The sequence below is a fragment of the Hylaeus anthracinus genome, unplaced genomic scaffold (assembly GCF_026225885.1).
Source record: "Hylaeus anthracinus isolate JK02 unplaced genomic scaffold, UHH_iyHylAnth1.0_haploid 12001, whole genome shotgun sequence".
Taxonomy (NCBI): Eukaryota; Metazoa; Arthropoda; class Insecta; order Hymenoptera; family Colletidae; genus Hylaeus; species Hylaeus anthracinus.
This window is the reverse complement of record NW_026534348.1, coordinates 16099556-16126113: the sequence shown is the minus strand read 5'-3', so window position 1 is coordinate 16126113 and position 26558 is coordinate 16099556. Positions and strand designations below refer to the sequence as shown.

Below are 26558 nucleotides of genomic sequence, written 5' to 3'. Positions count from 1 at the left end.
TATATATATATATATATATATATATATATATATATATATATATATATGTCTATATACATTCCTCCAGTGGATATTGTTGTAACCAGATACTTTGTATACTCGCATATGTGAACCTCTTGAACCCCTATTACGATCCGTATACCAGAGAAAACGTCCCAGGACACACGATGACCACCCGACACCCCATAGTCAACCAAGAATCGCTAGCAATAGTGACAGGAGAACCCAGCATGTCCTCCCGAGTCTCTTTCTCCGACTGACACACCCCCTGAACACCTCTGCCACCTCCAAGCCTAACTTTTTGATTTTCTTCCCCGATACGTTCTTTTCGTTTAACTCCTAGTGAGTCGAACATCTTTTAGCCGTTTAACGGAGATCCTAATGTGGCTGCATCTCGCTTGCGGGTCCTCAACTCGGCGAGACTCGACGCGACCGAGCGAGGACCCGACGATTTTTTGGGTTTCTCGAACCGACCGGACGAACCGTGTGGCTTCTATAGAGAAAGAGCGAGGAAAAGATTGCTGAGAAAATGGAGACCGCGACGACGTCGATGTTCATCTATCGTTCGTTTACTGGATCAATTTTCCGAAATATAATTTTACATCTTTTATACACATATTATTTAGACTAGATGAATATAAACGATCAGACTCGAAGGGTGGTAATTTTCTCGCGGTGATGTTTAGAACACCGACGTCAACCTGTGGTCTCGATGTTCCCATGGAAACTAGTGGTCACTAACGTCGAAATTTGTTGCTCGAAGTCTGTATAGTCGTGTGAACTCGATGCATAGCTCCCGACGCTTTATTTTTTTGTATGTACGCTGTAGACAAGTCTCAGAGTATCGGTTTTGCCGTGGCATAATGTTCTCCTCACGTAGTTTCCTAGGTAAAGGCGAATGATCGTGTGAGAAGTCTAGCATTCGATCAATTAGAACGAGATTACACATTCCTTTGCTCTTCGAACGGCACAGCGGGCACTTCGTGCTCCTTGGTATTTTTAGGAACGTCGCTTTTGACCGACTGTCCTCCGATTTTTCCAACCATCTCTCTTCCGATCGAACCAGATACGAAACTTCCGATCGAGCATTCGATATTCGAAGCTCGCGGTGATTATTGGTATCTAACAGAAAACTGAATCGGAGTGCACGGTCTCGAAAGCGTCCGAAAAGAACGCTAGCATAGCAGGGAAAACTTCTCGCCGATTATGGCTGTCGTAACGCGAGGACAAAGTTCCGCCATCCTCGTGAAATCAATTTCACGATCTCGTAAAAACCTGCGAGAATTTTTCCGTCTGTATGCCGGGAATCTCGGGGAAGTAGATGCGCGAGCGTAGAAACTTTTAACAGTCCCATATCTCCATTGTGATGGTTCTCCAAAGTGGCTCCGATATCGGAGAGACACACCGTTCCAAAAAACCACCCCCACCCCCTTTCAATCACTGTCACTCGTTCGCTCATTCATTCCCTCGCATTCACTTGCATCCACCTTTTTCACACGCACTGTACATCACACGTGTGCCCTACCCCACCTTGAAAAACATACACGTAACACAGGCCGCCCCGAACGTGACGTTAAGAGGGAAGAACGTCGATAAGAGAGGGAAAAATCGTTCGAATGTTAGATGTAGTTTGGTTATACGCCTGGTACGCGACCGTGGGGATGCCCATTTTACCGATAATCGATCCTAATCGACGCGAACTTTCCGTGGACGGGGACCACCGTCGATCGAGATCCTTGTATGTTCGAACGTTGGCGAATTCGTTGACGGGAGAGTTCGTCAACCTTTGCCCCAGGGTGTAGCTCATCCACTACTTTCGATGACTTGGTGGCGAGGATCTGTTAGGCTCCCCGTATGTTTGAGACAGATAAGGAAATAATCTCGGGCACTTAAATAATGATTATAAGATTCAAGTATTATATCTCTTTCGGGTGACCGAGGATTTCTCTCAATTGGTTACTTCGAAGCGTTCCTCACGAGGCTGTACACTGATTTCCTAACTAACAATGATGATAATCACACTGAGTAAAACACTGTTTGATAATCAACGACACGATAAGTCACATCCAACGTTGATCCAATTTACACTTTCTCTTTAAACAATCCCACTATTCGAGGAGCAAGATAATCATCGTTTATAATGTCGAGGCACACACAACACGGCCGAGAAAAAAATGAGACGAACTCTCCTCCTCTGGCAGCATCCGAGCCCCTTAGTTTGTTCTCTTGCAACTTTCAGTTCGTTGCGAAGCTTGAAAAAGGCTCAGCCTATCCTCTTCACAGAGTGACCACGCTACGAACCCAACCACCACCACCACAACCTACTAGTCACCCGAGCTCTAAACAATTCGCAAACGTCCCCGAACAAAGGACGGGCTACCGAAAAGAGCGAAGGTTATCACTCGCACGCGATCCGACACGTAACGAACCGTCGATTAACACGATCGATTATTGGGCATCCCTAAACCTACAAACGCAGGGTCGAAAGCGGCTAGCGTTCACGATCAAGCAGAAAATGAAGATCATCCAAGAGATCGAACGCGGTAAGAGCAAGAGCGACGTGGCGCGCGAGCTGGGTCTGGCCAGCAGCACTGTGGCCACCATCTGGAAGAATCGAGAGAGCATCGCCGAGAGCTGGAGGAACCGCGACATGCTGTCGCACACCGACCATCCGGAGGATGCGGTCGCGAAAAAGTCGTGCCTCTCGTCCACTTCGTCCAACCTGGTGTCGGTCACGTCGCTGGCGACCAACACGGTGCTCAGCACCGCCTGCACCACGAATACGACCACCACCTTGCCGACGGTTGTGGTCGCACCACCGACGGTGCAGGTGGTACCACCGCCACCACCTCCGCCGCCACCCCTGTCGACCACCTGCACGACCGTCGCCTCGACAGCACCGTTGCCGTTGTTGACGCAGTCGCAATCAACCACGCAGCCTGTCACGCCAATCTCCAGCACCGCGTCCACAGGCACCACCACCACCAACGCCAGCATGGACAATACCCAGCAGGCCCAGACCCAGACGCAAAGTCAGGAGCTTCTGGAGGTAAGATGTCGTATGACGCCTCCCCCCTCAAAAAAAAAAAAAAAAAAAATTAAGAAAAACCCAACTCTCCATCCCCCACGTGTTGAGCTCGCGAGCCAGAGAGCTTGGAACCTCCGGTTGTCATGCTTCCTCCGGAGTGGTTTTACGGATGCTCTTGGTGGAGAGAATTCGCGGAACGCGTGGTCGTCGGACGGTGAACTCGATAGATCTTTTCGGAGATTTTTGTTGATACCATCCGAGAGTTATGCTTTCTTTGTCTCTACTTTATGATTTTAGGGGAAACCACTCCTGTATCAGAATCGCCTGATTCGTGTTATCTGGAGGATTGTGAGATAACATCTTGCTTCGTTTGAAAGTTATTTATGTATGAATCAAATTAATGGTTCTGATATGAGGCGTGGATCTTCCCTTGAAACCCAAAGACAGTAGCAACGAAATACGGCATACTTCACTCGGAAAAGTTCTTTGGGAGAACTGTGCACTTCGGAGGGTACTTTGCGCGAGGTGCGTTCAGGTTGCCAGAAATACAGCGTGTTTCGTTCATGTTTGACACTTTATTATATATTTAAATGGAGTATTCTTTGGGCAATAATGAATGCAATGCAAGGGAAGTTTATGAGCGTTGCACTGGTAACTAAACTTTACGCATGACGAGTATACTCACAACTGACTGATTACATTGCATCAAACTGCTTAAAGCTCGTCGGAAAAGACATTGCTTTAAGTTTAGCATTCAATTAAAAAAACAACGGGGGGTACTATAGGGTGGTCAAATTGAACGAAACAGTACCTCCAGGTATAAGCAGCGTTCCCGATCGAAGGAACTTTTTATCATTCGACAAAGCACGAAACTACGGCATCGAGGGAAAAGTACTTTCCGAGAAAGCATCCCCGGAAGAATGTCCTCCCTCGAAGACGACCGGAGACGTCGCGACGCCACCGTTCGTTCCGCGAATCCTTTGTCCATCGGTTGCTCTCTCGACGAATTGCTTTCGAGGAATTTACCATCTCACCTTTGCCTCCACGGTCGATCCCCCTCACCCCCTCAACCCCGTAAATCGCGAACTGCAACACCCTCTCCTCTTACATCGTCATTAAACCCGTCTCATCGACTTCATGTTCACTAATGAATGTTACTGTCGTCCTTGTGATTCGTTGGTTCATGCTGTTCCTCTCCCCGCCATTTTTTCTTCTGATTTCACGAGGACTGACACGAAGGACCTCTCGAGGTAAGACTACGATTGCCTGGTTTTCTATGTTGTCCTCCCTTTTGCGATCAAAACACCCCTCAGTCCCTCCCACGGCCCATACATATCTCCCTCGCTCATCTCACTCCCTCATCGATAGATTAAGTTTCACTGTGACGACCAGAGGTAAGATATTACTCGTTTTTTTTTTGTTCTTTTTTTTGTTACTTTTTTTTTTAAATAGTCGTATTTCATGTCAGTTTCATGTATATGTGACCATATAACATCTTTTTGTTGTCGATTATCGAGTACATCGTCATTTCACATCAAGTCACCTCTGAATACCGATCACCGTAACCACTTTAACTTCATTTCTCTCACCGTACACGCGTTTCATCCCCTTCACTCTCGACGGATCCGTGACCATGCGATTTATTTTCGATAACTATCGCGAGCTACGAAATTCACGAGTCACGTGTACCCCATCGAGTCACCTATTTCTCTTCGCTTATCTTTCGTTTCTTCCTCGTAGTGTCTGCATTCCTCGCGTAAGATGTATTCCTGGTTTCTTGCGTTACGTTTCCACAGAGGACGCGTGCAATTCCGCCTGCGAGACAAAATTTTTGGTTCGATCACGCTTGTCTCCCCACGAGGGAGACGATCTTTCAGCGAAACGATCGTCGATCGATCGGGGGATCGATTTTTACACGAGACACTGTCGTCTTTCTTTGCTTTCGTTTTGGGGTCCATAGAATTTTACGCTCGAGAATAAACGCTGTCGTGCTCGCGCGTCCATCGGGAGTTTCGGCGTTTCGCGAAAACTTTTACCCTGGAAAACTTGTTCCGCCCTTCTGTCGAAACTTTCCAGCGGTGCAACGAGGCAAGAATGCGATCGCTCGTGAACGTACGAACGGAAAACGCGACACCGGAGCACCAGTAGTCTGCCACGTTAATGTCAGTGCATCACCTAGCGATCGAACGAAAGAGGACACACATCACACACGTTTCACACACACACGTGCCACGCATATTTAGACGCACACACGGTGCTTTCGTAGGACACTGTGGGCGATCAGAGACAAGCAACGCTCTTATTTCGAATAAAAAGATTCGCTTTTGTTCCATTGCTGAACGAAGAACGGAGTTTGAGTTATGAACGCAGGGAAATTTAACTACCTGGTAGAATAAACGTGACGAATTCATTGTTCCTCGTTGATTTTATTCGAGCAAACTCTTGTTCACCTCCAGACATCGTATCGACGTCCCAGGAGCGCGCCAAATCGAGACTGTTTCTGTTTTGAAACCCAATAAGCCGCCTAATACGAAACTGGCATTGCTGATTGAATATACCGTGTGGTCCATGCATTTCAAACGTATCGATATCTCGTAACTTTTGGGGATGAAATTGTTTGGCTCGTGGCCGCGATACTTTCGATAATTTTGGTCCAAGTTTTCTGTATTTCTTGAGCATGATATTTGTAATGTACAAGGAAGTCCTTTGATATTGACTTTCCAAATGTTTTTGAACACTCTTACTCCCGAGTACGTTAATTTCATCGAGTTTAATTTCTAATTAAAAGCAATAGAAACATCTGTAGCGCTCAAATTCAATATACGTTCGACGTGTCGAAATATTGATTCTAACGTCGCGTTGAAATTGCAATTTAAAAAAAAAAAAAAAAGGAGGAGGAGTAGGAGGAAAAGATAACACGGTTATCGTTTTTAAATATTTAACCGCGCTCGCGTGAAATATCACGTTTTTATTGAGAACACATCGACGAATTGTGACTGTCAGTCGAACGTATTAAACGATTAAATAAACGAAGCTGGGGGATTACTCGGTGTTTGCGTTTCGAAAATGAAGCTCGATTTGGATCGCCCACGACAGAGGGGATTCCGGTCGGAGGTGGTCGTTATTCGAGTAATCGTACGAATGAAATTTTATTCGAATAAATCTACGAACGAAACACGGAAGGATAAATCAGCAAGCGATTTCGTGAACGATGCGAAACGCTTAACTTGCGAGATCTTACCAGAAACGAGTCAAATCATATTCGAATCTTTATTCGTCACTCGAAATAAGGTTTGCTCAACTCTGACCCCGGTAGGGATCGAAGATGCGATCTCTGAACTTTCTCGATTCTGGCAAGAAGCCTCTTTCGAACGTTAGAAGGAGAGAATCGAAGAAAGTTTCACGAGATTCGGGCATCGTGAACATTGTTGCGAACTCGAGGCTGACACACATACACACATATACGTAGGCACGATAAATACTTTTATACGATATTTGCGGATCTACGACAACAAATACAATAAAATACCGAAACTGTCGTAACGCTATCCTGTGCTTCTCCTGTCACTATACAAGAATAACAGCTAGCTACATGATTATCCAGCATGCCGTATTTTTTTCGAATTTTTACGTGTTCTATCGATTATCGAGTACCAGCTGATCGAGCATACGAAGCGCTTACTATTTTTTCTCCCCTTTTCGACGCTACTTTTTTTTTTAATTCATCTTCTCTCTCGTTCTCTACTCTGTTGAAACTCGAGTAAACGCTGTCACGCGATACACGTAATGTCGATTAACTCGATTGATCTTACGCTCTGTCACGATTATGGCTCTTCATTATTGTTACGATTTATTATTATTATTATTACTGTATAGCTAATACTACCACGATCACATATTTCACCACTGCTATTAAGAAACCTACATTTTGTACAGGCTGGCACACAAGTACAGTTTTATAACAAGACTATTTATCAGCTTCAGCGATTAATATTATATAATATTACTGACACAAAATAATATGTGCACACATAAGGCGAGTATATTTGCTTGGCTCCTGCATGCGCTCTCTTGATTATATTTCACATTTTTCCTTTACTACCTGTTTTCTCTCTCTCTCTCTCTCTCTCTCTCTCTCTCGCTTCTTTTCCATTCTCTTCTGATATCGCTTCTTTTCTTATATTATATACGTAATATATACTTCGATTAACTATCTTACATCTTTTCCTGTATAATAAAATGGTGGTGGTTTTATACGTATTTATGTATACATATATATATTTCTCTCTTTATATATATTATATACATATATTTTATATACATATAAATATCTATCTTTCTCTTTCTCTCTCTGGTAGTTGGTGAGAAGCTTATGATTTTTCGTTCGTTGACCTTTTTATTATGGGTTAGTTTCTGGTTCTCGTTGAGTATATCGCGGTTTTTCACGAACACAAACCCATTGCTTGGTTGCTGTTTTTTTTTCTCTCGAGACTGTATATATTATCACGTTTGTTATCACGTGGTTTTCTCTTATATATGACAGCATGATTTTACCTATTTCACTTCGACGGGGTTGTACATGGTTTTTTGGGGCTTGTCGTCGAGACACTAGTCTCGTACGAATCAAGTATTTTTTTTGTTATGTTCTCTTCTCTTTGTTGCGTCGTTCGATCGATTATTTATTCGATCGAACCGTTGCCCCCTTAACAGGTCCCTCCGATGATCGAGATTCGCGAGCAAAAAGAGTCTCAGTTACAGTTTTCTAGTCGATCTTTCTCACGGACGTATCTTATCGATTCGACAACAAAGAAGTATTCCAACGGTTTTGTATGTTTCTTTTTTTTTTTTGTTCTCTTGGTGAACACAGATCAGCGATTTTATTGGCAAAGAAATATTCCAGTTCCAACAGAAGCTGTGTCTATTAAATTATCTATGACCCGAATAAAATTCATCCATCAAAGATTTCGATTTAAACGGTCCGAAATCGAGTACAGCAAAAGATAAAAAAGAAAAATTTCCATTGGTACGCGATTAATTAGGCTTAGATATCCTAGAGTAGTGCTTGTCCCTGTCATCGACTCTGCTACATAGACGCGTCTGCTTGTACACGTAGCTTTCGAATCACAACACGAAGAAATCGGGATTTCCGCGTTAAGAGAGACTATATGGTGAAACGAATCGATACGTCGCACCTATTCGGAGATTACAGTGTCGATGTGTAGATCGTTGAGAAGAAAATTTCACAAAAATTCACACATATATTCCACACGGTATCGAGAAGAGATCAGGGAACAAAGCGTATTAAATGTTATAGAAACGATGTCACATAATCTTTTATATATATATATATTTTTAATTCTATTTTCTCTGATCGGTAAGCCCTGATGGTTTTCTGCAATAATTAATAGTTTGTAATGTGAAAATAGAGGCACGCGTCGCTCTGTATAATGAAAAAGTATTCGTCACTTTATTTCCCCAAGTTTCTTCTATAAAAAGTGTATTTTAACAAGATTAGGAAACTGGAGGATATACCCACGCATCGAACTCACCGGTTGAATTGAAAGGGCACAGTTACTGAAGTATTAGACAGATTTTTTGTATCAAAAACTGACAAATCAAATTTGTTTATATTATGACTTTTTAATAATTTTCTATCAATAAATATAAATATTTACTATCGACAAAAGGTAACTGAAAATTCATGATAGATGCCATCAAATCTTTTGACAGTTGTTGGAAATATTACAAGGAAAGCTTCTTAAAACTTCCTGTTCTCTTTGAAAATACACTTTTCGTAAAAGAATGTTCGAGGAGTGAATCGATATTTTTCGTCAGAGCTTGATGCGTACTTTCATCTTCACGGGACACGCGACAATGAGCTTTGAGGCGGTAGAAAACGATATCGAGTTCGCAAAGCGACGAGCCTCCCCAGTGTTGGATGGTTTGGTGGAAAAAAAAATGAAAATGATTGTGTAAATTTGCTTACGATAACAAAATTTACGGATGCGAGTGACGTGTGTATATGGCATTGTGCGCAGGCTCGGAAAAAACGGCAGGAAGAGGTGGAGAAGATACGACTGGAGGAGCAACAACGAAAGCAACAGGTAATCCTAAAATGGTTGTTACACGAACTCTGGTTTCTCTGTGCTCGATCGTTGTCTGGCTCCGTTTTACATTCTCCGCCCCCTACCCTAACGACGCTTAAATCAAAGTCGACGAGGAATTCCGACAAGTGTTGTTCGATAAAATGTTGCACGATTTTTACTGCAACAAATAACCATTTAAGTTTGAAAAAATAAATTGAACAAAGTAGGAGTATATCAATAAAAATTTTTCCAGTATTTTTCCTAAAATTTGCGTCTCATGTTTTACCTTCTTTGTTTTTGTTTGATAAAGCAGACGACGTATGTAACTTTATCGTAATAAAAAAAAAAAACACGGTAGCCACGCAGCAACCTGAAAATGATTTGCAAGTACAATTTGGCAGTTGAATTTAATTCTGTCATATAAGTTGCGTTAATTCTCTTCGTTTGTGAAACCCTTGTACTTTCTGTACCGCCCATTCGATCTATTTCGTCACATATCCCCCCTACATTATTTGCAACGACGGTGATTTAATTAAAATTAATTCTGATTTCCCAGGAACGCGAGCTGAAGCGGCAACAAGCGGTCATGTTGAAAGAACAGGTGAGCCTAGCCATAGATCACGAGGTCATTCAGATCGTGTCATTGCTGTAGACTAGACGGTGTGCGTGTGTGTGTTACCGTAGAAATTAGCTTCAGTTTCATTATCTCCATCGCTTTCGTTCATTGTTTCTCGTACTAATCTACGCGGTGTCATGAATATCAACCAATTATTCGCATTTCTCTCTTGCAACAATTTCACTTCTTTTGTATCAAAGAAACTTAGATTAATCTTGACGCTATATTAAACTCGAGGAACCTCTTTCGTTAAAAAAAAAGTTCACGAATCGCGTTCTTTCTTCCAATTTCTTATTTTCTGTTTTCAATACGAAGCTGTACGACGGTGAGGAGATCATGATATCGCGTTTTAGTTGCCCCATTTTCGATTCATCCGACTCTCTTTTCTGAACTTTTGTTGAATCGTATCGCTCATCTGTATTATTTATTTTTTCTTTTTCAAGTTGTTTTAATGGACATGCTCTGCCGAAGTTTTGTCACACGTTTGCTTCTCGTTTAGTCGTGGTACGCTGTAGCTTGTCTTTGGCTACGAACGTAGATTACGTGTTACCGGGCAGTTTCTCTCGTAACTTTTGAATTTGCGAACGTGGCGTGCGTAATTGCCGCGATCCGTTGCATAGTGTAGCCAGGCCGCGCAAAAAGAGAGCGAGAAAAGTACTGTTAGCCAAGAGAGTAGAGGTAGTTTGAGCACTGGTGGACTGTGGATGTGTTTTGTGCCGCAGATGTACATGCAGGAGCTCACCAAGCAGCGCGAGATGCTCTACACCGTCGAGCTGGTATGTCTCATGCCCAATCTAGTTTAATAAGTCGACCTCACTAAACGGAACGAATCGAGTTTCACGAACGTTAAACTGGCCGTTGACTCCTGGTCGTTGTTGTCGATCAAGTCAGCCCACCATCGATCAATTGAATCTTCCAAGTTGCGAGTTTTTTTGTCATTCATGAAGAATCAGTTATAATCATTCATATGGACTTCACGAAAAATTGCAAGATTTAATTGATCGACGACTGCAAAGCAATAACTTATAGATCGATAATGATTAGCTGGCTTGGACGGCCAGTTTGAAGTTGTCACGTTTGGTGTGAGATTGAGACTAATCTGCACACACGTTCGTTTCTTGTCGAAGATTGTTTCAAAATCTTCCACGAACGATTGACTAACGAATTTAACAAGATTTTCACGGGCAGTATTAACACTCGCTATTCGAGGCTTAAGTATTTCTGTGGCTGATACTGTTTTGGGGACTTGTTCGTACACGGTCATCTTGGGAGTACGGAAGCTTCATCAGCATTGCAGGTGTTAGGTTCCAGCGGTTACTAAAAATTTCAGTTAAATAGTTACTCGAGGACTGCACCGCTGACAGAACATCAAAGTTTGCTTTCAAAAGGGCATCATTGTCGCTTGGAAGTATAAAACAGTATCAGCTGCATTAACATTCGCTTTCCAAGAGATCCACGTTCGCTAACCAGTCCCGCGATGACAACGTAACATAGTTCGTGATCAGTCATTCATTTCGTAGGCGCTTTCCTTAGCTTCGTTCACTTCGACCTCGTTCAAAGGCTGATCTCCCATTATTATTATCCAACGTCTCTTAATCTTCGAGCATTTACGTTTTAAAGAAGATAAATCTAAATAGCTAAAGCATCCACGAATTGTTTAAAAGTTTGAAGACAGTGTTCGAATCAAAAAGTTAGGAGACCATTGTCACGAAAGCAGCGAGTTCGGGGAACCGAAGAAATCCATTGACGTAGCCGAAATATCGAACGGAGTGTGGTTGGGTAACGAGTTGCACGGTATTTTGAATAAAAGAAAACGATCTAAGCGGCGATGTTTAAGATGCATCCGTGTATACACTGTCATGCGTAGCTTCTCTTGAAGAGTATTTGGGACGGTTGTAGAGTTTGTCGTAGTCCGTGCGTGTCAAAAGTTGTTGCTTAAAAAAAAAAAAAAGAAAGAAAAAAAAGAAGAAAACGAAATTCACGAGAACACCTACTCTGTTGATCCTGCATGAAACATTTCCCGATTCGCTTCTGCCTTTCAATCGTTGAATCGTCTCGTTGGGCATCCTAGGAGAGGGAGAGAAGGAGACAGCATATGGCGTTGGTACGCGCGCTTGAAAATCGTAGAAAGATGGAGGAACGCGAGAAGAAACGGCTCGAGGCCAGGGCTGAGAGAATAGCGACGAAGGAGAAACGCGCCGAACAGAGGAAGATGGAGATGGAGCTGATCGAGCAGATCAGGAAACCCGTAGAGGACATGGAACTGACAGGTACGTATCGAGATATCCTCGAAGCTGTGGGATCTTTTCTACGCGGACTGCTTCCTCTTTCCAGATCACAGACCACTGCCAGAGTTGAAACGAATATCCGGACTCAAGCTGCCCGGCCAAGCGTTCTCGGACATCGTCATGGTATTCGAGTTCCTGCATAACTTCGGGGAGACTTTGGGTTTTGGTGAGTTTCTCGTTGCACCTTCTCGTAATTGAATGAAAAAGCTCGATATCCTTTAATCGAGACGGTATCGCCGAAGAGCTCAGCCACTAAGTCAATAACGAATACCATAAAGCACCTCATCACCTTCCCATATATACAATATTATTTTCTCTTTAATGTCGCAGACATGGACTCGCTGCCAAGCCTGAAGAGTCTCCAGCTAGCGCTGCTCAACGACGAAGAAGCCGAGGAGGAGATGCTGTCCGTGATGACGCACCTCCTAGTGTGCGCCATCGAGGATCCAGGGATCCCACAGCCGGCGAGACACACCACAGGACTCGGACAGAGTCTAAGACAGGCAGACATAACTCACGCGAACATCAGCGAGGTGCTGCGGATCTATCTGTACGCGAACGCCACAGGCGAGGTGAAAGCTCTGACAGGCGTCTGCCTCGAACGAGAACGCGACAAGAAGTTCGCCGATCATCATCAGAACGGAGGCGACTATGCCTCCACTTGTTCGGGGAAGAACGCCCAGTTCTACGAACACCTGCACAACAACGAGACGTGGAAGATGTCTGAGAGGCTGAGGGACAAGCCTTTCTTGGCCCTGAATCCGACGCACAAGGCGCAGATGCTCGCGTTCCTCTGCAACGAGCTGTTGCAGAACAAGGCTGTGATCAGGCAAATCGAGGGGAGTTTGGAGACGGTGGCTCAGCTCAGAAAGGAGAGATTCGTACTGGACACTAAGATCAGGAAGTGAGTAACTCTTCGTATCAGGTTCGTTTGTAGTTCATTTGTTCTCGAGTAGGATTGATGTTGACTGGCGTTTTTGTGCGGTTACAGACTCAGGCAGTTGCATAGTAGAAAGGTTCGAATGGAAGCTGTTGGCGTGATCGTGAACAAAACTGGCGATACCATCACTATAGAGAAGAAGGAAGTCGACGACGAGAGCAACACGACGTCGACGGCTGTGGGAACGACACCCACGCCCGATGAGATCCACCACGAGGACGAGGTCGAGGACATGTCCGAGAACGAGAGCGAAGGGACTCAACCTGAGGAGGTAAAGTGGTTTTATTTTATGTCATCAAATCTACAACTTAATATGTACGGTCCCATATACAGACTGTATATACTTAGTATATACAGTCCCATACAGTGGCTTGCCTTGTCAAATCTAAACAAATAACGCACGATCAATAAAAATAAATCAAGGTTGTAACATTCGTGATTCAGGAGGAAGATAAGAATTTATCAGGCGAGGAACTGGGCAAGAAGCTGGACAAACTGTTGAAGCAATCGGAGGAGCAGCTGCAAAAGCTGAACAGCTCCTCGAAACAGCTGCGAGCGCACATATTCGGTCAGGATAGGTACTGGAGACGATACTGGGAGCTGGCATGCGCGGGTGGTATCTTCGTGGAGGCCATGGAGAGCGCCGAGCCGGAGGTCCTGGAGCTGCAGGCCGAGCTGGACGAAAAGTACAAAGACAGGCCAGTGGAGGAGAAGCTCGAGACGAAGCAAGAAGACACCAAAACGAACACCGAGAACCGGGAGAACGAAGCCCCCAACGACGTGAAAGAGGAGAAGAAGTTCAACTCTAGCGAGAAAGAAGAAGACGTGAAGCCACTGGTTGATAAAGCAAAGTCTGAGGTCGAGGATGTTAATTGCAAGAAGGAACACGTGCAGAACTGCGGAACGGAGAACTCGACGAAGATAAAAGAGGAGAAAAAGCACGACGTCGACGGTATGACTGACGCGAAGACCAACGTCACGTCCGAGGAAATCAAGCAGGAGACAGAGGTGGTGACCATGGACGTGGACATGAAAGAGGAGACGAAGAAAGAGCACGAAGACACCGACGAGGACATGAAACCAGCTAGAACGATGGAGGACAAGATCGTCGAGACGATTCCGAACGGTGACAAATTCAATCACGTCAACAACATTCACAACGGCAAAGAATTAAACGGCACGTTCATTTCAAGTAAGTTTGAATTTATTATATCCTTGATAGCGTTTAAAATATTTCAAGGTACAGGAGCATTTCCGGTAACGACGTTAGTAATTGCAGATAACAGCAACGAGTTCAGTTGGTTTTCAATTCTACCACGCGAGACTTGCGACACTCCGGGACCCAGCACCAAACAGATTTTCGGAATAGCTGAACCAACCGAGTTGAGAATACCGGTTTTCCCTCCTCCAGCCAGCCCGAATTACGACAGGTGTGACAGTCCAGCGCCGTTGATTTTGACTCAGGACGAAGCAGTGCAGCTGGAGTACCTGAAGGTCCACGGCCTGCCACCCCCTGGTGAAGCTAAACCAGTACCAAAAGGTCAGTAATGTCTCATTAGGATCACAAAACTCACAAAATTATGAAACAGACAAGAGTTCAGTCCTCGCTAAAATTTGTCTACCGTCCATTTTCAGATCTACGGTACGGTTGGTGGAGAATAACAGACGTGGACACGTTTCAAGAACTGCTCGAGCATCTTCATTCCCGTGGAGTCCGCGAGAAAGAGTTGAAACGCACCACGTGGGCGACAATGGAGTCGTTCCTGGCAGTCACCGGCCGAATCAACGTGGACCCGGGCAATCTCACCGCTACCGAACTCCAATCCGCTCCTGACGAACCCGACACACCCATTCCCAAACCAGACAACCCGGAGACTTGGAGCGAACAGGTCGCGCTACGCGTGGACGCGCAACTTCTAGAACAAGTCGAGGCCCTCGAAGACAAAGTCGCCAACGCCAGCATGCAGGTCAAAGGCTGGAAGCTTCCTCCGCGGGCGGGAACCGAGGAGGCCGAGGAAATCGAGAAGCTGAACGAGATGGAGAAGATTAGCGCTGTCGAACAGGCGCGACAAAGGCTACTGTCTCTGGAAGCCGCCATCGAAAGGAGATACTTGAAGCCGCCGTTAGGCGTTTGGTAAGACAACTTGTATTTCTATTTAAGTCGAGTTAATCGAGCTAATGGATCCATTTTTTCCCTTATGTACCTCTTCAGTTACAAAAGATATTAAAAAATGTTTCAATTAAAATTTGTACCATTTCCAAGGACCTGTTTAGATGAAACTTGATACATCAGGTATCCTAAGTTGATTTGTTTTGTCTTTCAGCACGGGAGATCCGAATTTGGCAGCCTTGAAGGCGGAACAAGCAGCAGCTGCAAATGCCAACTCGAATAACTCAGATCCGAGTAACCAGACCCCGGTGCCTCAAGAAGAGACAACACCGAGAGGACTGAACAACTGGCGTGAAGCGACAGCTCGAGCGCATACATCCGCTCAGCTCGCTATGGCACTTTACATGTTGGAGGCAAGCATCGCCTGGGACAAGAGCATCATGAAGGCTGTGAGTCTAACACCAGCTAGAAACTCGGTCTGCGTCAAGCTACGAAACCGCTGCGTCTCACTCAAAGCTACCAATCAGTACAATCAGCTATTGACTACTTCTCAGGCCTCTGTGGGTATTCGCACTAACTTACTAACCAAAACTGTCCTTTATTTTCTTGCCTAACTCTCGCCCCTCCCGCAACGGTGGACCACAGAGAGCATATCGCTTTCGCTGATAATTGTTTAAAGGATTTTCAAACGAAATGCTCTTCGCGTGTTATTTTCCACGATATATATACATTGATCACAAAAAAATGTTGTTATAAATCTAATGACATCTTTGCGAATGCATATAATGCGGCAGTTGTACTCTCGAATTTTACAAATTGTTCGATTAAATTAATAGTGGGTGTGCTTGAAAACACACGAGTGTCGATGATAAGATCAAATGAAATTTTTTAAAAAGCTGCTATAATCGAGTGATTCATTCGAAGATCTAATGGTGGTTAGAGTCTAACGTAACGGTAGCATGCAATAAAAATATGCCGCTTATCGTCTACTAATTTTTACCTTTCATGCTTCGTATTTTTCCTTTTGTAGCATTTCTGCTTGTACCTTTATTTATCATAATTGCTGATTTACATTACGTGCATATTTCGAGCGAAATATCCACTTACTTTAACGCTAATTTAAACAAATTTTAATTTCTCCAGCCCGGTATGATAATACTAAGCTTTTTAATTTAAAAATCATGGGATCAACATGTGCACGATACGGTGAAATTAAATTCTAAATGCTTTACGTTAGTTCCTTTAAGCAAATATATCCAAACACCAGCTTATCCTACTTTATTCTTTTTTAATCGATCGAATAACGTATCTTTCTTTCAGTATATTAACCTTTATCGCATTTAATGTGGTTTTTCATTTCGAATGCTTCATTAATAGCGCCGAATATTACTCGAACTTCATTGCTTCTCAATGTGACTGGGTAGATTTTTCAACTTTAAATGGAGAGTTTGCTTTCATTATTTGTTACAGAATTGTCAGTTCTGTCACAGCGGAGATAACGAAGACAAATTGCTACTGTGTGATGGCTGTGACCGCGGCTACCATACTTATTGTTTCCGTCCAAAAATGGAAAACATTCCTGATGGTGACTGGTAAGTATTTTAAACGTCCACGAAACATTTATCATCGCCGTTGCCATGTTTAATTTAAAAATGACAATTCGTTTCTCAGGTATTGTCACGAATGCATGAACAAAGCAACAGGTGAACGAAATTGTTTGGTATGTGGAAAGAGAGTTGGTAAAAACTTAGTGTTATGTGAACTATGCCCACGTGCTTATCATACCGACTGCCACAATCCTGTTATGCCAAAAGTGAGTGAGATTTCTTTTCAACTATTCGTGCATCGCCCATCCCTTTATCGAATATATCCCTCGATATATTCGATTCTTTTCTTTACTAACCTGTGTCATGCTTTCAGATGCCAAGGGGAAAATGGTATTGTTCTAATTGCCACAGTAAACAACCAAAGAAGAGAAATAGTAGTCGAAGGAGTCATACCAAAGGGGGAGGCACCAGAGAAAGTGAAAGTTCTGACCATCCACCAGCTAGGTGATTACGTTAAAACCAAACAAACATTGTCGACTCGCTGGCTTAACGACGTTTCATACGAATGTACAAGTAGAAAAGAAAATAGCTGCCAAGCTAAAAAAAACCATGATTCAATAACGTTCAGCGAACGCAAAACGATGAACAAAATAATTTCCAATCGAATAAGAACATATACAAAAAACGCTTTAAAACGAACGAATATACACTGCTCTCATGCGATTATACCGAACTTATATATCCTCAGCCCGTGTCATACACTCGTCGAAAGTTATCGTTGTAAGGAAGTATTTATACTTTATGCAGGGTGTTCCACGATAGATTAGCTATAATCACGCTTCCACATAAAAGCAAAAAGTCGTCGATAAGTAGGTTTTAAAATTAAGATTTTTCCTCGTTCGTGCGATGTTCTATGCCCCGTGAATAAAAAGTATCTTGTTAGGTCCCAACGTCGGGACACCCTGTACCTCGTGCAGCGTGTCACTTAACGATCAACGACCACGGGATTGGGGTATTTTCTTAGAGAATTCGTCGTAACGGTCTATAGAGCTGCCTTCAAGTTCTATGATTACTCGAGAAATGTAAAATAACAAAAAAAAATAATAATAATAATAATACTAATAATAATAATAATAATAATGATAAAAAAAATATATATATATGTACGAAAAATGGGCGAAAAGGGCGAGAGGAAAAAGCGAGACAGATATAGAAATACCTAGAACGAAAGACAGAGAGTCAGAAAGACGAAATATATTCCATCGAGAACAACGTAACCGTCTCAGGCGGAAAACACACACGCTCGAGTCTTATGCATTCGTCCAGAAGCTTTTGGGACGGGATACACCTCCTGCAAAGAGGAAGCTAATCGTGCAAATAATTTCTCTGTTGTTTTGCGTCGCAGTCCAACGCCGTCAACGGCATCGAACACGCACGTAGAGGACGTCAGTTCGTCGGAACCGGCAACCCCTACCGCCTCGCCACGGAAGGAGGGGAACAATAGGACGCTGACGAAGAAACAGCAACGAGAGTTGGCTCCTTGTAAGATGCTACTCGAACAGTTGGAGCAACAGGACGAGGCCTGGCCGTTCCTCTTGCCGGTGAACACCAAACAGTTCCCGACCTACAAGAAAATCATTAAAACGCCCATGGATCTCAGTACGATCAAGAAGAAATTGCAGGACTCCGTGTAAGTTGCACGCGTACCAACGACTACCTAGTTAACTAAAGTTCTTACTTAAAAAAAAAACACAGTTCAATTTAAAATAAAATAAAAAAAAATGTAAAACGCCTAAAAAAAACAGTCTAAGGTCTAGCACAAGCTCACTCTAACTTGATCTCGTCAGCTTCGATCGACACAAAATAAAATAAATAAGAAACAAAATTGGACAAATCCGCAAAACATGTTCCAACGAGTGCTTCTCGATACAGGTACAAGTCTCGCGATGAGTTTTGCGCCGATGTCAGACAGATGTTCATCAACTGCGAGGTATTCAACGAGGACGACAGTCCCGTGGGGAAGGCCGGACACGGGATGCGCAGTTTCTTCGAAATGCGTTGGACCGAGATTACAGGCGCGCCGCCATCGCAGCAGCAGCATCCGCAAACGCATAGCTGAGGATCGGTTCGTTCTCGCAACACCTGCAACAGTTTTGCCCACTTCTACTACTAAAGAGGTAGTGTGTCCATGGAACAATTACGCCTGGGAGTCGTCGAGGAATTACCAAGGGGTCCGTTTTCCGTGCACGTCGACCTCGTTCTAGCGGTCGACCGAACGCAAACTTGATAGAAACTCCATGAACGCGAGCAAATGTCTTTGTGCGCGCGCGCCTCCCCCTCAAAACCCTCCCGACGCTCGTTTATCGCCCGTGATCGACGCGTGGGCGCTTTTCGCATTTTAACTTACTTGAATCTCCAACTCTGATGCCGTTTCACCGCTTATTCGACAAACAAACAGCAATTTTCTCCTCCTTTTAATGTTTTGAAAGTAAATTTTGTTGTAGAACTGTATTCCTTGCAGGCACAACTTCAAGCCGAGCTTTTTTTCCAGTAACTAATTTATCTATTTTAAAACACGTACTTAGAACAATATAACTGTTGCAAGATTCTTTTTATTCCCTTAAATGTATAAATTTTAACTTGTGTTAAAAATGGTATATCAAAAACTTCCCTCGTTAAATTTCAGTTCCATCCAGTGCCGTTTTCTTCAACCTTCCACCATTTTATTCGTGTAAAACTGGTGCTGCCGCGCGGTAAGCGTGGCAAATTCAAACGTTGGCTATCCCAAGTTGCTTTTCGTTTGCTTCGTTAAGCGGGCGGCAACCTTTTATTATTCACGTTGATAATTGTTCAGTGTAAAATTCAACGAGACGAACTTTTACACCACGTTTCGGTATGCGTCGAGACGTTTACGCCGAACGAATTTCTATTTAACTTCGTAGGAATTGTACGCAAACGGTTAATTCGAGAAGCTTTATCGAGAAAACCACGAGACAGAGATCGAACGCGATAAAACACGTTTTGCAATTCGGAGCTTCTCGGGGTGAACTGCGATTTTCAAGCCCGAGTACGATGGAAACACGATATGCAAGATGGTCACTGTACTTACAGAAAGTTAACGAGTAAACATTTTTTGCCTAAGCGAACACGAGATGTAATTTGCGATTGTATTATACAGGCTTAGCGACGATGAGTTGGCAGAAGAAATATTTTGCAAAAATTAATGAATGTGAACAAAACAGGAGAAGTATATATATATATATATATATATACATACAAAGGTATATATGTATATGAATATAATTGTATAAATATGAATATAGTGTATATGTATACTATATAGATAGTTACACGAAAACATTGCAACACTCATACCTGGACACCTTTGCCCATGAAATTGTCACCACGATAAAAGGGTAACATTTGCTGCAAAGTAAGATACAATAGAATGACAACCGGAGTCAATCTTCCAATTAAGGACGAAGTTAATGCCATTCCACGGATTTTTCACCTTCATTTTTCTACGTTTGCTTTGCCCTTTATTTGCACCAGGAATCACGAGTGAACGGATACCTTTCGGTTGACTGGAACGATTGCAATAAATAGAACGGACAGATGTAAATCTTCATAAAAGAAACAGCAGTATTTTAAATATGTTCGATGCTATTACATTTTGCAATAAAATTAAATTCTTCGAGAGACTGAACAAGCATGTCTTTCTACTGTGATAAATGAAGATATAATTTAAAGTGTTATACAATATTTTTGTTTGTATAATAAAAGTAATAGAGTCCTTACAAGGTGTTCAATGATGTAAAAGTTTACCATTACGCTCTGATCGAGTAATACACTCCGGTCGAATGCTCTGAAAATTAAGACGTACTTGTTCAGACTAACGGAGATGCAAGAAATTACCTATATCATTCACATTTCACAATAGTTGTTACATACACACTGCAACGTTGCTTCCGCCGTTGGAGAGCGTGCATTGTTTACAGTCGTTATTTTATTCACTGCCGATACGAATTTCCTAATAAGCAATACGTGACACTGTTGAACAAAATTTAATTACAGTAACGATCGACGATTAATTTAATCGCCTTTTGTTGGGAGCGATCAGTTTCGGTAATCAATAAATGCTCAACTTTGATATACGAGTACAAGTGCAACCGGATACGCTGTAGCTTGAAACGAAATTTGTGAATACGTGGCTCGTAAAAGGCGAATTGTTTAACGATGCATAATACTCGATGCACAAAGAACTGCGAGCATTCCCCCAAATTTTTCGTTCTCTCATGATTGTATTCCAACAAATGTAATTTCAATACCATGTTCGAAAGCAATACATATGAATTTCGATTAATTGTCAACGATTGTGTACACATCGACGATTGCCAAGTGACTTTTAATAAATAGTTGCGAGGCCGTTGCACATTCGAGACCGACAAATTACAATACCATCTTCAATTATCGTTGACTATGCTGTGTTACCAGCTAAACAAATTAGATCTGGCATGATTCACAGGCTGAGTCATCGATCTCGAATGTGTTAAGGCAAGTTTAACTCTCCGTGACGCTAGTATTGTCGCTACGATGTGTAACGCAGGGTTTCCATAAGCAAATATCGTGCACCAGGAGTACGCCAGTCCAGCGGCGTTAATATTACTCACACAGAATTCAACATACCGCCAGTTTATTTATTTCAAATACTTCGTAGTTTACATTCCACTGCTTCATCTTCTTTAGTTCAGTATCCATTCTCATGGATGTTATCGTATATAAGAAAACTTTTAGCAATAGTTGTTTTTAAATTTTAGTTAAAAAGTACACCCCTCCATTTTGTTTGCGTAACGATGACCAAATGGCGCCAATCGAGTTGGCGTATCTCCATCCACACGAAAATGATCGCCGTGTGCTCGTGGAAACCTTGCAAAAGTGTTCTCGAATTTTATCCGCGTCGAGTTCAGGCGATAGGACCTCGATTATTAATCGATCATTGTTCCACGTAGCGTTGGGAGATTTTTTAAGCGACGTTCGATTTTGAACTAGATCTTAGACGAAACCTGACGTCCCACACAAGGTGACAAACGACGTGGTGGCACACTTTTTAAACGAAACGTTATATATCGCGCGTCCGCGGCGTCGCAAGAAGATGGCGCGTGGACGTTTGGGCGTCGATAGTAATTCCTTGGATTTCCAATAATCAGCGGGGTGTATCTTTCACGTATGTAAGTGTGACCATCGTGATGCGCGACGATGATAAACGATCGACAAGAAACGTTCACGGTAATTTCTTGTTTTTTTTATGTAATTGATGTACATTATTGCTCGTAATAGCAGATAGGTTACGTAATAACGAGGATTATTCAAGGAGGAGGAGGCGGAGAGAAACGGGAGAAGTGGTTCGGTCGTAGTGATTGTGCTAAACATTCGTAGTTTGTAAAAGTATTAGCTAGATTGTAAAAGAGAAATGCGGCGTGTGAAAACGACTACGAGATAAAACGATAATTATAAATAATGTGTACGGGGTGCGGCTGAACATGCGGAACGGATGCACCGTGTCGCGTCCGGACATGATCCAAGAACGATCGAACACTGTAAGATCGTAACGAGTAAAACGCGCGTTTTATCGACCCGTGTTCAACGGTGAATCATATATTTTCTTTTTCATTTTAAAACGCAGTAGAAACATGATTTGATTCTTTGTTTGAATATTTGCTAATCGACGATCGACTTCTTTTATATACGTAGACGATCGTTAGGTGGAGCGACGAATGACGAGAAGCTGGTGTAATAATAAATGTTCTTGTTTGATTTTTCGAGAGCGCAGTATCGGGGCATTTCGCGATCTTACCGAACGTTCTTCAGGATCGTGTACGTCTTAGGGACGAGTATGTACGCGTGAGGATAATGGTGTAACGACACACTTAATGCACGCCTTGCACCCTCGTATTATAGCCGATGCATTAGACATCTCATACATTCAAACACACACACATCCCCCCCCCTTCCCACCCAGCCACCCAACAAGAACAACAAGAACAAATAATTTTTTAAGATTCAATTATTATTTAAATAGTACAGTTACATTGTTAGTATGAATAACGACGCTTTTTATACGAATTTTAGTTTTTAACGTCGATCTTATGATATATTATATGGTATAATGATAATGACAATGGTAATAAACAATAACGATAAATGATATCGATAATGGAACAGATTAAAGAGAAACGGAAAAAATGCGCAAATGAGAAAAAGGGCGTACGAGAAAAACGATAGAACGAGAGAGAGAGAAAGAGAGAGAGAGAGAGTTAGAGTGAGTGCGTGAGACAGAAAGGGTATCGAAAGAGAGACAGAGAGAGAGAGAGAGAGTGTGTGTTTAAGCTAGATGATTGTCTATAGTATAAACGAAGGCATACGTTAGGTAGCCTCGATGCTATTTAAACAGACTTAATTAATGTATTGCAAATGAATTAATAAAGTGTAAGCGAAGCGTGTATCTGTACAGTGAAATCTTTTTTTCTGAGTTATTTGGATCGTTCGAGTTCAATGACGATTTTAGTTTCGTTTATTTCCCGCCTAGATCCGCGTATTTTTAATTAATTTGATAAAACGCGATAACTACCGATCTTTTCACTATAATATTCGACTTTTATGAGGATGATTACAATAGTTTACTTCCTTGCATCGACGATTTACTATCAGTTTAAATATTAATCTTTTCTTTAAATTTATAATTTAACTATACTAAGGGTTGAGCGTCTATTCGCAAACATTCGTCCGTAAGAGACGATTATACCAAATATATTACTTTTTAAAATATTTTATTTAATACAAATACAATGCAGTTTTTAGTACTAGTGGCGCCATCGGTGGGAAAGCGCTCAAGTTTGTAGTGAAACAAGTTCCTATTATTGCTACTAGATGGTGTCACTAACTTAAAGGTCGGTAATTAATACTGTATTTAAATATATAAAAGTAAATGAATGCATAATAATATATTAAAATGATATATGTAGTGTTATAAAGCAAAAAATCGTATTAACTTTGTATTAATGTGAAATAAAGAATAATTTTTTCAAACGTATCGATGGTGCCATCTTAGAGAAAAGGGTGGAAACTATTTTCATTACAAACTTGGACGTTTTGCCACCGATGGCGCCACTAAGCAGAGTAGGCATATTAACTGATATATTATATATTATAATGTTATAAAGCAAAGGATCGTATTAACTAGTAAATTTTTGAAAAATAAAGAATAATTAACTAAAAGATGTCAGTGCCGATATCTTATAGAAACTGTGAGAACTATTTTCACTACAAACCCTTAACTCTTTACGAAAGAATGTTGGGAAATAGCTGACCAAGCCTTTTTCGCGTTGTGGATGAGTGTTGATGGGCTGTGGTCTTCCTGAATGCATCCAATATTCCTCTATATAGTATCTTTCCTCTAAAATCAACCAATCAATGGTTGTTCGTGTACGTAAACGTTACGTGTGTCACATACTTCACCGTTCTATATAATTTTTCAAAAGTACATCGTTTTCTTGCTCCTCTCAATGTGCATCTAACTCTTTTCTGCAACTAACAATTAAGTATGTCGGTGGATCCTAATTTATCACGGAAATTTATGCACGCGTGTCAAAGCGGGGACTTATCAAGAGTGGAAACTCTAACGTCGGAACGCGATCTCCAAGATTGGACGCTCTTCCAACACTCAACTTCCGGTGACACTGCGCTGCACGTTGCCGCGCGAGAGGGTCATTTGAACGTCGTACGATATTTATGTGAGGCTTTCGACAAACCGGATTTCAGAGTGGACGTCGCCAATAAAGATATGAAACGGCCGCTACACGACGCCGCGCAATTTGCTCGCAGCGACGTCGTAAAGTACTTGATCGAGAAAGGTGCTTATTTAGAACCGAAACATCTTTCGACGTCGACGTATAACTACATAATTTATGAATATATGGGTTGTTTTACAGTGGAGAATCAGTCTTTACATTATGTCTTACCAATTATTTACATATTAGGTTGTCCCGAAAATTTCTTTCGCGAATTGCACTCAATTATTTTATGTGGTCATGTTTATATATAAATAGACAATCTAGTTTCATAGATATTCATGTTGTAACAATAACGGAGCAAAATGAATCGTGTACAATTCAGTAATGTAACATAAAACATAAACTATTGTGCATGTATTACTTATTAATAAAGCGAAATAAACTTTTGGGACAACCTAATAGATCAACTAGAATATCTTTTTATTCCAATTTACCCTGTTGAAAAGTGTTGAAATAGAAATGAGTACGTTAATTAATTGCGTAATATGTATTAACGAATCTAAATTCCATTCAAAGGTGCAGATGTAAATGCTCTAAGGCGCGCCGATTGGACTCCCCTTATGTTGGCGTGCACCAAAACCGGAAGTGAGGCTTGCGAATGCATCGCTACTCTCTTACAAGCGGAAGCCAACCCTTTCATTCAAAATAAGGATGGTTGGACATCGTTGCACATCGTTTGTCGCGCTGGAGATCCGAATGCCCTCGATTTATTACTAAAATCGTCGAGTGAATGCATTTCACGAATCGACGATCGAAGTAATAACGGCCGAAGCGTCATGCACATTGCTGGTATTAATATTTGGAGTACTTTTCTATCATTTAAACATACATCTATGATTTATCTTAGTAACTACTAACTGTTTCAGCGTTCCATGGTCACAAGAAGATAATCGAACGCTTGGCAGCGATACGTCCATGTTTAGTGAACGCGCGAGATTCTTCAGGACACACTCCTGTTCACGAAGCAATAAAGGGTGATCATCTACCTGCAGCGGAACGAATTATCGAATTAGGGGCTGATGTACAAGCGACAGACAACGTTGGCCAAACTGTATTACACGTAGCTGCTTTAGCTGGAAACACTGATGCTGTTCGGTATATTTTAAATAACAATTTAATCGATATTCACGCAGAGGCGTCGTTCAACGTGACGCCATTGGTCGCAGCTCGCAGGAGCAACCACACAGACACGATCCAATGTTTGATAGAGTTTGGTGCTGTGAAATAAAACTGAGTTCACGATTTTCGATACATGGAATGTCTCCGTGTACGTACCTCATTCGAGCAGTGATACAGTTCGGTTGATCCAGAGATTCAGAATGCAGAGTGATTCAGAGAGACAAAAACGAGTCACATTTTATTCAGAGATTGGTACACATTTATTTATCCTTTTTTTCCTGTATCAGACAGTCTTAAAGAAGCATACAAAAATGAAGAAACGGAGGCTCTTAGTAGATCGGAGATACCTAGATTTTACAATTCTTCTTGTTCAGAGTTTTTAACATCTTCGTCCTCTTCGTCTACCGTTGTTGTGCTCTTCGGGGTATTCCCCTTCTTTTCGTTTACTTTTGTTTTTACTTTTTTTTTTATTTTATCTCGGTCAACGTGCACGCAGGCAGGCGATGGATTCACGGAATAAAACTTACAAAACACGCGTCACGACCCGATAAAACGTGTCTCGGCGTTCGATTTTACCTTCGAATGTATCACTTGCGAAGAACATAAATGGCAAGATCACAGAATTGCCACGAAATTCTAGCGCGCAAATTTTGTACGAAATTCTGCGATTCGACCGCTGCCCACGTCTTTTGGGTAAAACGGTTTAGAAAAAAGCCGATTCGAAAAATATTCCGACACTTTCAAGAGGTTGATGAGGGGGCGGCGAGGGTTGGAGGGTGGGTTCTGGCGGGGGTTGAGAGACGGGAGTGACCGATGTCTGTGTGTACACGTGTGTGTGGGTCTCTGTTCTCGCGGATTGACTCTCTGTGATAGGTTCGACATCCTCTGACCTACTCTGCGGGCCAGTGTTGGGCAAATGTAATTCACGGTTGTGATCAACGAATAATCGATTGGCTCTGAGAGATTACCAATCA

At 42.3% G+C, this 26558-nt stretch overlaps 2 protein-coding genes across 13 annotated transcripts in view; both read left to right on the top strand.

Annotated features, from left to right (window-relative positions):
• LOC128890555 (bromodomain adjacent to zinc finger domain protein 2B-like) overlaps positions 1-23117 on the top strand; it is a 166545-nt gene extending 143428 nt beyond the window's left edge. For 6 of the 12 annotated variants that reach the window (XM_054149129.1, XM_054149133.1, XM_054149131.1 and 3 more), the window contains 17 exons: positions 2480-3049; positions 9067-9132; positions 9671-9715; positions 10453-10506; positions 11802-12000; positions 12065-12184; positions 12349-12922; positions 13010-13229; positions 13403-14150; positions 14238-14498; positions 14594-15092; positions 15283-15628; positions 16539-16660; positions 16740-16881; positions 16989-17119; positions 18021-18305; positions 18548-23117. In XM_054149129.1, coding sequence (XP_054005104.1) covers positions 2480-3049; positions 9067-9132; positions 9671-9715; positions 10453-10506; positions 11802-12000; positions 12065-12184; positions 12349-12922; positions 13010-13229; positions 13403-14150; positions 14238-14498; positions 14594-15092; positions 15283-15628; positions 16539-16660; positions 16740-16881; positions 16989-17119; positions 18021-18305; positions 18548-18734 — 4569 coding nt within the window. In that variant the 3' untranslated portion in view covers positions 18735-23117. The remainder of the gene's footprint in view (positions 1-2479; positions 3050-9066; positions 9133-9670; positions 9716-10452; positions 10507-11801; positions 12001-12064; positions 12185-12348; positions 12923-13009; positions 13230-13402; positions 14151-14237; positions 14499-14593; positions 15093-15282; positions 15629-16538; positions 16661-16739; positions 16882-16988; positions 17120-18020; positions 18306-18547) is intronic. The other 6 variants (XM_054149137.1, XM_054149136.1, XM_054149135.1 and 3 more) reach the window with 5 other exon arrangements.
• A 944-nt stretch (positions 23118-24061) lies between these two features.
• LOC128890567 (ankyrin repeat domain-containing protein 16-like) lies at positions 24062-25831 on the top strand. The gene is made up of 3 exons (XM_054149197.1): positions 24062-24525; positions 24982-25254; positions 25332-25831. The coding sequence occupies exons 1-3, from the start codon at positions 24216-24218 to the stop codon at positions 25691-25693; spliced, it is 945 nt and encodes a 314-aa protein (XP_054005172.1). The 5' UTR covers positions 24062-24215; the 3' UTR covers positions 25694-25831.
• Positions 25832-26558: the final 727 nt, after the last annotated feature.